Source organism: Lithobates pipiens, unplaced genomic scaffold (genome assembly GCF_037356315.1).
Source record: "Lithobates pipiens isolate NorthernLeopardFrog02 unplaced genomic scaffold, aLitPip1_a1.2 Scaffold_28, whole genome shotgun sequence".
Taxonomy (NCBI): domain Eukaryota; kingdom Metazoa; phylum Chordata; class Amphibia; order Anura; family Ranidae; genus Lithobates; species Lithobates pipiens.
In genome coordinates, this window is record NW_027507789.1 from 32670304 (window position 1) to 32683861 (window position 13558).

The window sequence follows — 13558 nt, forward strand, 5'->3', positions numbered from 1 at the left end:
ACAATTTTGAAAAAAAACACAATATTTTGTACTTTTTGCTTTAATAAATATCCCAAAATTAAAAAAAATGAATTTATTTATCCGTTTAGGCCGATATGTATTCTACATATTTTGGTTAAAAAAACGCAATAGGTGTATATTGATTGGTTTGCGCTAAAGTTATAGATAGAATTATGGCATTGTTATTTATTAATTTTTTTAATATTTTTTTTACTAGTAATGGCGGTGATCAGCGATTTATTTTATTTATTTATTTTATTTTATTTTTTTCTCCCCTCCATGACTGCGACATTGGGGCTGACAGATCGGACACTTTAAAACTTTGAGACCACTGACATTTATACAGCGATCAGAGCTAGAAATTGCCACTGATTACTGTATAAATGTCATTGGCAGGGAAGGAGTTAATGCTAGGGGGCGATCAAGGGGTTAACTGTGGGGGGATGAGACTGACTAGGGGAGGAGACCGATCGGTGTTCTTATTTAGTGCGACCAAACGATCTGTCTCCTCTCCCCTGAGAGAATCGGGATTTGTGTGTTTACACACACAGATCACAGTTCTAGCTCTGTCGTGAGCGATCGTGGGTGCCCGGCGGTAATCGCGCCTGCCAGGCACGTGCATTGGCTCCGGGGACACGCTTTAGGCGTCTTAAAGAGCCAACGTAAAGCTACAACGGATCGCGCAGGGAAGCCATCCTGCTGCAGTATAACTCCGGTGGCTGGTTGGGAAGGGGTTAAATGGACACAAACATCGTGGTTCGACCCTGCTCCCTCGTCACAGGATTTGATTGGCAGCAGATAGGTGCCAATGGCTCCCGCTGCTATCAGTCTGTCCTGTGAGGAGGGAGAGAGCCTCTGTTCTCATGCACAGTGCTGGATCGAGATCAGGAAAGTATAATGGAGAGGGAGGGGGTGGGGATCTGGTTTCATAGTTTTGTACCTTAACGCAGAGAATGCATTAGGGTAAAAAACGTTGAGTCTTTAGAACCACTTTAACATGAAAGAACCTTTTTATGGCTGAAAAGCAGTAACCAAAAGATAGCTGTAGGTACATTTTTAATTCCCAAATCCTGTGCAGTGTCAACATAGGAACATAAGTCTTTCACATCTACTTTGGCATGGAGCTTAGCCCTGCCCCTGCCAGTCAATAATCCATTTCAGAGCCTTAGCAGTCAGTAAATGCACTGGTATTGGAAAAGGCTTTAATCATGGCAGGTTATCGGGCATAGCCCCAATTCAGGGCTAATATTGAGACCTATGTAGATGAGTTTTAGAACTTGGAAATCCTCCAAATTTCTCCTCTAGGGAGCCCAATATACTTGGAGACACCTTTTTTGCATTCTGAATGGCATCAAAACATCCTAAAAAAATATGTATTGAGTGAGCCCCTACACCAGGGACCTCCAAAGTTTCTAAGCAAAGGGCCAGTTTACTGTTCTTCAGACTTTAGGGGGGCTGGACTGTGGCCATTGAAAGTAGAAAATGTCCTGGCATCAGTAGGAGGAAGCCATACCCCATCTTTGGTGTCAGTAAGAGGAATTGTGTCATTTGGTGGGAAGAATCATGTCCCATCGTTGGTATCATTAGGAGTAACTGTGTCCCTTCATTGGTGTCGGAGGATAAAAAAATTGCCCCAAGGGCCAGATAAGAGCAAGCAAAGGGCCACAGTTTGGAGACTGCTACCCTAGACCATCTTTAAGTGACATTAAATGTTTGGACTAAAAAAAGGAGAGAAAAAAAAATAAAATTTTAAATTACATGCTCTGTGCAGTGGTCTTGGGTCCTCCACCGATGCGCCTGGCTTTCCCCCTTTGACCAGTACCCTCAATAGCAAGCCACTTGCTATGTGGGCACTGGTGTGTGCTCATTCCACATCCTAGCTCTATGCGTCAATAGGACACATGGAGCTGTGGCTCGGCGCCGCCCCGCTCTCTCCTTATTGGTTGTGATTGACAGCAGTGGGAGCCAATGGTGGCCGCTGCAGTCTCAGCCAATGCGGTGAGGGAGTCTCTGCACAGCCAAATCTCTGGTGCATGCCACTAGATCGAGAGAAGATTCAGGTGAGTATTAAGCCTTTACAACCACTTTAATTTGTGGCACAGCGATGTAAAAATAAAAACTGTAAAGGGAAAAACATACTTGCCTTGCCAGAGGCTTATGTCTGTAGTGCCTAGGTGAGGGTGACAGCATCCTTCCAGAAAGATCCTGGGGAAAGTTGTTAAGGCATGACTTCAGTTTAAATTGACAATTTTTTTTTTTTTGCTTTATTATATTACAAGTTGTTATCCTTAGCATGTCACATGTATGTATTGCTGTGGTTGACCTGCTGCAAGAGCTGACTGACATTGATACTTTACATGAAAGTGAGGAAGGAGCTCAGGTCCTTATAGATGCTTTGGTGAGTAATGGTACATTTTTTATTATTTTTTTAATTTAACTCTTTCTTTCATATAGTGTGTGTGTGTGTGTGTGTGTGTGTGTGTTTTTATGGCTCTCCTGTATGTGTCGCTTTACTGTTGTTTCTGGTCCTGTGTTAGGTGGAGGGGCAGGTGATTGCCCTCTTGGTGCAGAATCTGGAGCGTCTGGATGAGTCTGTGAAGGAAGAAGCAGATGGTGTACACAACACTCTAGGTATGACCTGTTTATAATTCTAGAACAGCGATGGGCAATAATTATAATCCATAAAAACAAGGTTTATAATTTAAATGCCTCCATAATATTGTTTACTTATCAATAATGCAGCGATGCTAAAAGGCAAATGGTCGTCTTAATATTTAACTTTTATGCATGAAAGATCAGCTTTGTTTAAAAAGTCTTAGCGTGTGTTAATGTAAAAAAAAAAAAAAAATAGGTTCTATGTATAGCTTGTAGCTACCCCTGTATGCTGGGCCAGCCATACTTGCCCTTGATATTTGCAGATTCTACTTCCATTGTGTCCTGATGTATTTATTATTTATAATGATGGATAGCCAGAGATCGTGAGATTTAGGCTATCTAGCTTGGGTGCTGATAGCAAAAAAAATTTGTATTAATTAGGGGCAAGATCTAAGTTTTCACTAAATTGCTATGCGATTTGGTAATGCTGATATGTGTTGTCCTGATTCATGGGAATTGATTCACATTGCATCACCAGCACAGGGGATCTTTACCAGGACTGGATACAGTTGAACTACCAGATGGCACTATCAGTGTTTTGCATGTTACATAGTTGCTAAGGTTGAAAAAGACACCGGTCCATCCAATTCAACCTTTGTGGGTCTTTGTAAGTGTTTATATTGCTGCCATATCATATCCCTGTACATTGTGTTCGGTAATGTGCTCATCTAAAGTTTTTGATTTATTTTATTTTTTATTTTTTTTTAACCACTTCAGCCCCGGACCATTTTGCTGGCCAAAGACCAGACCACTTTTTGCGATTCGGCACTGTGTCACTTTAACTGACAATTGCGCGGTCGTGCGACGTGGCTCCCAAACAAAATTGACGTCCTTTTTTTTCCCACAAATAAAGTTTTTTATTTTTTGCGCTATAAACAAAAATAGAGCGACAATTTTGAAAAAAAAAACGCATAATTTTTTTACTTTTTGTTATAATACCCCCCCAAAAAATACATACAAAAACATTTTTTTTCCCTCAGTTTAGGCTGATACATATTCTTCTACATATTTTTGGTAAAAAAATCGCAATAAGCGATTATTTGGTTTTCACAAAAGTTATAGCGTTTACAAAATAGGGGCTAGTTTTATGGCATTTTTATTAATAATTTTTTTTTTTTACTAGTAAAGGCGGCGATGTGGCGAGGTGACTGACATTATGGCGGACACATTGGACATTTTTGGGACCATTGTCATTTATACAGCAATTACTGCTATATAAATGCAGTGATTCCTGTGTAAATGACACTGGCAGTGTAGGGGTTAACCAGTGGGTGGCAGTGTAGGGGTTAACCAGTGGGTGGCAGTGTAGGGGTTAACCAGTGGGTGGCAGTGTAGGGGTTAACCAGTGGGTGGCAGTGTAGGGGTTAACCAGTGGGTGGCAGTGTAGGGGTTAACCAGTGGGTGGCAGTGTAGGGGTTAACCAGTGGGTGGCAGTGTAGGGGTTAACCAGTGGGTGGCAGTGTAGGGGTTAACCAGTGGGTGGCAGTGTAGGGGTTAAGTGTTCCTAGGGGTGTGTTACTAACTGTTGGGGGCTGGGCTTTCATTTAGTGAACACTGGTCTCTGCTCCAATCACATGGAGCAGAGCTCAGCGTTGCTAGGCAGAACGAGGAGATGCTGTTTACAACGGCGTCTCTCCGTTCAGCCACCCCGTGAGACAATCGCGGGTATGCCTGCGGCGATCGAGTCCGCGGGACCCGCGACCGGACTCACGGGGGTCCCGACCAGCACGCGAGCGAGACGTACATTGGCGTGCGCTGGTTGGGAACTGGTTAAATTGTTGACATGTCATCTGTATGACATGTCTGTAATATGTACAGTGTAAACCCTGTTGCCCAATTTATCCTTTGTTTTCTATGGCCAAAAAAGATGCAGGAGACTTCCTTCTGAGATGACAGCCATGCAGACCAGTTTGCTGCAGTGTGCGGCGTATGGTCTGATCACTCACAGGCTGACCCCCCCCCTTTAACCTCTGCAGCAATGCTGGCATCACTCATACGTCTATTTACCAAAAACAACCTCTGGATATGCTGCTGAGCACGTGCACTCAACTTCTTTGGTCGACCATGGTGAGGCCTGTTCTGAGTGGAACCTGTCCTGTTAAACTGCTGTATGGTTTTGGCCACCTTGCTGCAGCTCAGTTTCAGGGTCTTTATCTTTTATGTAGAGCAGCAAGGTTTTTTTTTTTTTTTTTTTCAGATCCTCAGAAAGTTATTTGCCATGAGGTACCATGTTGAACTTCCAGTGACCAGTATGAGAGAGTGAGAGCGATAACACCAAATTTCACACCTGCTCCCCGTTCACACCTCAGATCATATAACACTAACAAGCCTCGTGACATCGGGGAGGGAAAATGACTAATTGGGCCCAATTTTTGGACATTTTCACTTAGGGGTGTACTCACTCACTTTTGTTGCCAGCGGTTTAGACAGCAATGGTTGTGCGTTTGTTATTTTGAGGGGACAGCAAATTTACACTGTTATACAAGCTGTACACTCACTACTTTGTAGCAAAGTGTCATTTCTTCAGTGTTGTCACATAAAAAGATAGAATAAAATATTTACAAAAATGTGAGGGGTGTACTCACTTTTGTGAGATGCTGTATGCAGAATCCTCTGATTTGGCATGGGAAAGATATGATTTGCTTATGCCCTCAGAGAGTGAGCTTTATCTTTGCATGCAAAGAGGCAGCAACTTATGGGAGGGTTGCAGAGTGAGCGGTATTATATGGGGACACTAGGGGACGGACTTGGCAGCGCTTTTATAAGCCCCGTGGTATATAAATTCCTGCGTCCTGTACTGTACTCCGAATTTAGAGTTTGATCAGAATTCCTTTTTTTTTTTTCTTTGCAATGCAAGCAGTGTCGGACTGGCCATAGACTGTTCGAATTTTAGCAGGAATAATAATATATTAATAATCACAGTCTTCTCCCGACGGGGATGTCTGCCCCCTGCCGGGAGCAGACAATTGCTCGGCAGGAGGGATTTCCCTGTCGATGGAAGAATTGTGCGAATATCTTTCCTGCAACCCCTGTCTAGGGCCTGCCTAGGTAGATGAATTTGACTTGGAAGCGGCCTGTTTAAATCCCCTGTACAGCAGAGATCAGACTGTTAGAGGGAGAAGCAGCAATCGCTCGTCATTCAGTGCTCATGTGCTAACATGGAACATAGTGATAGGATTACAGTGATTAATTACTTTAGTAGCATGATTGAGAAAATTAAAATATACCAGTGTAGCCCTCAGTTGTGAAAAATCAATAAACAAGCAATTTACTTTAGGAGTTGAATAAGTTCTAATATATCCATGTGTACTGGCCGATCCTCTTCTCTCTTCAATGTACAGGGGAAAGAAATGCATTAAACCACTTGTGTGCTGCTCCTGTTTGTTTTGTCTTTTTTTTTTTTTTTTTATTATTTTTTGTTGAATGTTTTTCAGAAGAAAATACAAGGTTTGTATTTGTTGAGATAATGAAGGAAAATTAAAAAATGAATAAAAAGGACAATGTACAATAATGAACAAAGCAGGACATTGAATCCAGTAAATGTAATAACACATAAATGAAACTTTAGTACAATTTAAATACTGTATTGGCGTATAACCCGCACATTCCTTTTAAGAGGGAAGTTTCAAGAAAAAAACATTGAATTTTAAATAAGGACATTTGAAGCAAAATACGGGTCAGTGCCCATCTACAGCCTCACTATTACCATCAATGCAGCCTGATCGATGCCCATCTGCAGCCTAGAGGGGACAGGGAGGGGGGCGGAATGAGCGCCGACAGATTACATACAGTGATCTATGATACAGAACAGTGGTCCAGTGGCGGTCCAGGAGATGGGACTTCATATTACGGAGGCCGCTAAGTAAACAGGAGGTTCTCACTGTATGTAATCTGATGTTGCTCGTCCCGCCCCCCCTCCCTGTCCCCTCCGAGGCAACTAGAATTGAGGTATTGGCGTATAACACACTATTTGCACCTGATTTTCATGGTGAAAAAGGTGCGTGTTATACGTCAAATACAGTATATTGCACGTTAACGTGTCAAAACTTAAAACTAGAAATATACACCAGGGATTCTGGGTCAGGGAAAAGGAGATATGGAAAGGTGAAGTTTTTGTAGTCAGGCAATGTCACCAAAGCCCAAGTGCCATCAAGATACAGGGAGGGATCCATACTTTAGATTGGTCCCAGGGATCCCATCTCTTGTTGTAGTGGACCACGACATCACCTACTCCGAATCTCTGAGATGATGTGTAAAAGTTGGGATTGCATAGGGGGCGTAGAGGATAGCCTGTGAACCGGGATAGCTCTTTTTGCCACTGGTAAGATATGAGGCGGATCTCTTTTTAACCATTTCCCTTTATCAGGGATGGGTAGGCCCAAAAGACAATGTAACAGGTCCAGTGGAAGTGTGGCATCCAGCAGCCTCTGAAGAAGAGACATTTACCATTTTTCAAAAGAGGGATATGAGATCACATGACCAAAAATGTGATAATGGGTGCCTATTAATTTGTTGCACCTCCAACATAGGTGGGACAATGAAGGATCTGGTTGGTGTAGCACTTCATGTGTTCTATACCAAAATATCATGATTTTAAAAACTGTCTCTCTCTCTGTGCCACACATCTGGAAACTTTAGTAGAAGAGGACCAGATCTTATCCCAATGAGAAAGGGAGATGGAGCATTGGAGAATGGATGACCATTTACACTTGTACCTATGTGAATCTTCAGTGAGAGAGAGGATTTTATACATGGAGGATATTAAATGTAGTTGATGTGGACCTTGAGCACATATATATTCAAAAGTAGTGGGTTTGGGCAGTGTTAGAGGTGGGGAAGATACAGAGAGGTAATGTTTCATTTGAAGATGAGAGAAGAACATGTTTTTCACTTGGTGTCAGGAAAACTTCGTCAGAAGTGGTTCATGTTGATGGCAGGACAACAATGCAGCAGACAGAAATGACACATGATACTTTTCATTGAGACAAGTACACACAATGCATAATGAATGAATAACTTGTATAGTGCTACACATGCAAACTAAATCGCCTCAGCGTTATTACTGCCAGTGTCCGTCTGGGTTTTTAGAAGAGATGGGTCTTGAGCTTCTTCCTGAAGGCCAGATAGGTTTCCTCCTAAGCGGATGTCTGCGGGTAGAGCATTCCATAGTCGTGGTCCTTGTATTGTGAACCTTCATTCACCTTTTAATTTGTAACGGGTCTTGGGGATGTGGAGGAGGTTCTGGTTAGTTGACCGGAGAGTGCGACCTGGGTGTAGTGCTTTATTTTGTCGCAGAGGTATTGTGGGGCTTTTCCTTGTGCACATTTGTGAGTGAGGCAGAGGGTCTTGAATGTAACTTGATCCTTCATGGCTAGCCAATGGAGGGTCCTCATGGACAGGGTGCTTGATTCCCATGTGTTTTTTTTTCCAGTTACCAGTCTGGCTGTTGTGTTCTGGATGGTTTGTAGGCATGAAATTTGATATTTTGGAAGTCCTAGGTAGAGGGAATTTGCGTAGTCGAGTTGGGAATTGATGATTGTTCCAACTACTGCTGCTGTATCTCCTTCCGAGATGAAGAGGATGAGTCTACGCAGTAAGCGAAGAAGGTAGTGGGATCCGCTGACTACTGATCCTATTTGTGCATCCATCCATCATCATGTTTGAGTCAAAGATGACTCAGAGGCTTTTGGCTTTAGTGCTGGGGGTGATCCGGGGATGGTGAGTGGTGTGGACATCGTGCCAGGTTTTTTTTTTTCCTGTTTGCGTTAAGGAAGAGGAGCTCTGTTTTGGATCCATTGAGTTTAAGGGAGCTCTCCGTCATCCAGTCGTCAATCAATGAGACAGTTTTCCAGTGCCTGGTATTGGTCTTTTTTTGTTGGTGATGCGTAGGTAGAGTTGGATGTCATCCACGTAGGAGTGATAAAGTAGATCCTGGTTGCTGGTGATTTTGAGGAGTGGGCGGAGATGTTAAAGAGCACGGGTGACGGGTGATCCTTGAGGGACTCTGCATATAATTTTCCGTGCTTCCAAAGTGAACGTTCCAAGTCTCACTTTCTGAGATCGGTTTTCTAGAAACGCATATGCTTTGTTCGTTTTTTTACATCCTGAGGTTTACATGAGAAACCCTGGCAAGTCTCTGCACTACAGACATTAAGCTCTAAGTCTTTCTGTCTATTCTTCTTGGGGAGACCTCTGCCCCTTTTTTGTGGCTAGCTCAAGGAATGCCTTTGACCAAGGAGGATTGCTTTCATTCATCACTTAAAAGCCATTTCACCCAAAACTGATGTCCTCTTATTCTGTGTGTCTTGGGAATGTCTGAGTTGAGTTTCCAGGTCCGATCACCTGCTGAAGTCTTTTCAAGGAGATCCACTCATTAATCTTTGGAAAATGCAAGGGATTGAACAGAGCCCAGATCTACAGAGTGGTCCAGCCACTAAAGTCTAAAGAGACACAAGAAGGCAGCGGGCGATCCCTATAATTAGTTTTGTGAGATGTGAGGTAAAGTCACTTAAATTTGCCTAAACCTCTGGAATGTGAGAGGACTCTTAGAAAACCAGCAAGTGACTGTGTGTACTTTGTCAGATATTTTTGATCCGACCCTGTAGATATCTGTTCACTGTGCCATGCATTTTCACCCCAAGGACACTCCAACTGGCAAAAGCTTTGCTCTAAACTATTGTGATCTGTAAGACCCCTTTCACACTGTGCCGCCCATAGCGTCGGCGGTAAAACTGCGCTATTTTTAGCAGGGTTTTACCGTCGGATTTGCGGCGCATTTCGGGCACTATCAGGGCACTTTTAACCCCCACTAGCGGCCGAGAAAGGGTTAAAACCGCCTGCAATTCACCACAATAGTGGCGTTTTTGCTGGCGGTATAGCCGCGCTGCCCCATTGATTCCAATGGGGAGCAGCGGTAAACACACCACTCCTTCACTGCCCCAAAGAAGCCGCTGGCAGGACGTTTCCTGGCGCCCTGCCTGCACACTGCTCCAGTGTGAAAGCCCTCGGGCTTTCACATTGGAGACAATGGAGCAGCTGTTTGAGGGCGGATTGCAGGCGATATTTTTAACGCTATAGCGCCCGCAAAATGCCCTCAGTGTGAAAGGGGTCTTAGATGTGCAGCCTGTATGGCTATCTTAAGAACATAATCATACTATAGCTATAACTATAGTTGACCTCTGCTTTTTTTTTTTCTCTACAAGGAATCAACCCCCCCCCCCCCCCATGCTGCTTATACTTACCTTTTCTTTTCCCTATGGCAGTCGAGAGTGAGCCCTGTGTATTCTGCTGGGAGAAGACTGATTATCACTAGTGGCTAATGGCTATTGCAGCCGTTAGTGATGATCGCCGGAGAATCCGGCAGGCTGGTCGTACACAAGTTGATCGATCATACTATCAACTTGGTACATTCAGCCTGCACAATAACAGTTCAGATCTCGGCCGCTTCCTGCTAAACTGGCTGAGTTTCAGACCGTGTATGGCTGGCCTTACTGCTTGGTGGTGGTCACTGCAGACCATCTAATTAAAATGTTCAGTCTCTGTTAGAAGAGTGAGAGGAAGGTGTGTTCCTCTTGAGTCATTAAAGTAATTGTAAAGTTTCTGTTTTTCATCTATAAAAATAAACATTCTACTTGCCTGCTCTGTTGCAGTGGATTTGCACATGGCAGCCCAGATCCTCCTCTTCGGTCCCTCTTTGGTGCTCCTGGCCCCTCCCTCCCTGTTTCAAGTGCCCCCCACAGCAAGCGGCTTTCTATGGGAGCAGACGAGCCGCAGCTCTGTGTGTCTATTCAGACACAGAGCCCTGGTTCAGCTCCGCCCCCTCTCTCTCCTGATCGGCTAACAGACTTTGGCAGCAGCGGGGGCCAATAGCAGGAGAGTCCCAGTCAGCTGAGGCATTTGTGGACATCACTGGATAGAGATGGGGGGCTGCTGCACACAGAAGATGTTTTTTTTTTTTTTTTTTTATCTTGATGCATTAAGGTACAAAACCTTCTGCCTTTACAATCACTTTAAAGTGGAGGGCCACCCTAAAATAAAAAAAAATGCATTAATATTCTTAAAAAAAAAAAAGTTTTAACTTGCCTGAAACCGCTGTTGCTAGGCAGTCTTCCTCATCTGCCTCTTCCTATTCCGTGGTGCTTCCTCCCCTTCGGCGAGCGGCCCCGTTGCCTTCTGGGACATGTGTGTCCCAGAAAACGGGGCCATTCACAAAGCACCGCGCAACTCACGCATGCGCAGTACGAAATGGGGAGTGAAGCCGCAAGGCTCCACTGCCTGTTTCCCTTTGTTAAGATGGAGGCGCCGGCAGCCGATCCGATGGACGGATCGGTCTCTGGTGGCCTACATCGCGGGCTCGCTGGACAGGTAAGTGTCCTTATTAAAAGTCAGCAGCTACAGTGTTTGTAGCTGCTGACTTTTAAAAAAAAATAAAAAATTGCGGCCGCAGCACCGCTTTAAGTGCTATGTAAGTAATGTGCACTGTCAAACGTAGCATAGCTCCACCTGCTGGCAGCAAGTGATAAACATTGAAATATATACAGTATTGCATATCTGAACAGAATGGTATTCAAGCAAAATTTACAATTCATTCCAATACAATTCATGCACTGTATTTTGGCATATAACCGTGTATAGAAATCCTTTTTATAACTGCATAGAAAAGCCGTGAAAGTGTAATAGATTTACAAGGCCTTAGTGGAGGTGTTGCATGTGTGTAGTATTGCGGTTATATAGGCCATGCAGGACATTGGGAACAGTATTGATCTGTAGCTGCACGTGCTCAGTGATAACCTTTTCTTCCTTCAGCAATCATTGAGAACATGACTGAGTTCCGCCCTGAGATCTGCACTGAGGCAGCACAGCAAGGTTTGCTCCAATGGCTGCTAAAACGCTCAAAGGTGGGTAAATCGATTTCCCTTTCCCCACCTTCCTCCTTGACATTTCCAGAACGGTGCCTTTTTCATTCAAGCTGTGCGCTTTTTCTTTTTTTTTTTTTTCTTTTCTTTGTCATTTTATTACATCAAGCATATTGGAAACAGTCTAACTATAATAGAGCACTTCTAAGAAAAATGTGTGTTGTGTGTTTGTTTGTTTTTTGTTTGTTTTGTTTTTTAATAATGGCCTTTCCTTAACTCTTTCTCCCACTGCTGGCTGTGCCTGTATTATCTATGCGGCTGAGCTTCTATGATAGTATAACTGCTCCTACTATAGCTGAATGGAGGCACTGACAGGTGTCTGCTCCTGTACAGTTTTTTGGCACAGAAGGTGCCTTTATGCTAGCTTTGTTATAAGCCATTGGGGACACCCTGTTATTTAAGGGGTATAGAAATCTCTACCTGTAATTTTAAAGGAAACCTGTACTGAGACAAATATGAGGGCTGCCATTGCTGGCCTGAAAATTCTAGGTACCTACAGCAGCAAGTTAAAGCGCCCCTATCCTTTAGATGGGAAGGGCAACCAGATAAACAAAATCTACAAAAAAACACTAAAGCCAGCCATTCATGGATTGAAATTCAACTGGTTCAGCAGAGAACGTCTGAATTGTTATCCATGTATAGGCAGCGTGGCTGTACAGAAGTCGATCTACTGATCGACTTCTGTATAATTGCTCTGTTGGATTTTGCTGCTCAATCAGCACTGCTGGCAATAGGTGGCACTGCTGATTAGTGTATTCTAAGGACAAGAAATGTTCCCTGCTGTCAGAATACAGGCTCGGGGGGGGTGGATTCCCCTATCCACCTCAATTGTGTGGATGAGAGACTTGACTCCTTCTTTTTCTTTTTCCTTTTTTTTTTTTTTTTTTCCTTTTTTTTTTGTTCAACCTGCTGGCTGAATAAAAACATTAATGTATGGGCTGCTTAATGCTTACCAATCTGCTGAGTAGCAACTCTGGTCTTGGCTGTTTTGCAGATCTTCGGCCCCCCACTGGCATCTGAACAGTAGTTACTTAGCTATGGATGGGAGAAAAAATTGTGTGAATTCCTGCACAATATAGGGAACTGGGCACTGATACACATGCACTGATGTTGGAGGTATTAAAAATATGGTGCTCCATACATAAAAAAAAAAAGCAAAGTGGAAGTTTAACCACTTCAGCCCTGGAAGATTTGGCTGCTGAATGACCGGGTAATTTTTTTTGCGATTCGGCACTGTGTCGCTTTAACTGACAATTGTGCAGTCGTGCGACTCTGCACCCTAAATTTATGTCCTTTTTTTTTTTTTTTTTTTTCTTTTTTTCCCCCACAAATAGAGCTTTCTTTTGGTGGTATCTGATCGCCTCTGCAGATTACATTTTTTGTGCTATAAACAAAAAAGCCGACAATTTTGAAAAAAAAAACTATTTTGTACTTTTTGCTATAATATCCCCATATTTTTTTCTGATTTTCTTAATTTTTTTTTCTCAGTTTAGGCTGATATGTAGAATACATATTTTTGGCAAAAAAAAAATCACAATAAGCGTATATTGATTGGTTTACGCAAAAGTTATAGCGTCTACAAAATAGAGGACAGATTTATATCATTTTTTATTAGTAGTATTTTTTTTTATATTAATGACGGCGATCTGCTTCCTTTTTTTTTTTTTTTTTATCAGACTGTGACCTTATGGTGGACACATCGGACACTTTTGACACATTTTTGGGACCGTTGGCATTTATACAGCGATCAGTGTTATAAACATGCGCTGATTACTGTAAAAATGTCACTAGCAGGTTAGGGGTTAACACTAGGGGGTGATCAAGGGGTTACCTGTGTTCCTTGTGTGTGTTTCTAACTGTAGGGGGAGGAGACTGACCTAGAGGAAATTATAGATCGTGATTCTTAGCTATTGGGAACTCACGATCTGTCATTTCTCACAGAACAGGGGTTAGGAACTTGCGATCTGTCATTCCTTGGCTCCCACATC

The 13558-nt window shown here is 43.1% G+C and overlaps 1 protein-coding gene across 1 annotated transcript in view; it reads left to right on the top strand.

Annotated features, from left to right (window-relative positions):
• CTNNBL1 (catenin beta like 1) overlaps positions 1 to 13558 on the top strand; it is a 55456-nt gene that overhangs the window by 22088 nt on the left and 19810 nt on the right. Inside the window, exons 5-7 of the mRNA XM_077459042.1 lie at positions 2301 to 2398; positions 2538 to 2631; positions 11461 to 11552. Of these exons, the coding sequence (XP_077315168.1) occupies positions 2301 to 2398; positions 2538 to 2631; positions 11461 to 11552 (284 nt within the window). The remainder of the gene's footprint in view (positions 1 to 2300; positions 2399 to 2537; positions 2632 to 11460; positions 11553 to 13558) is intronic.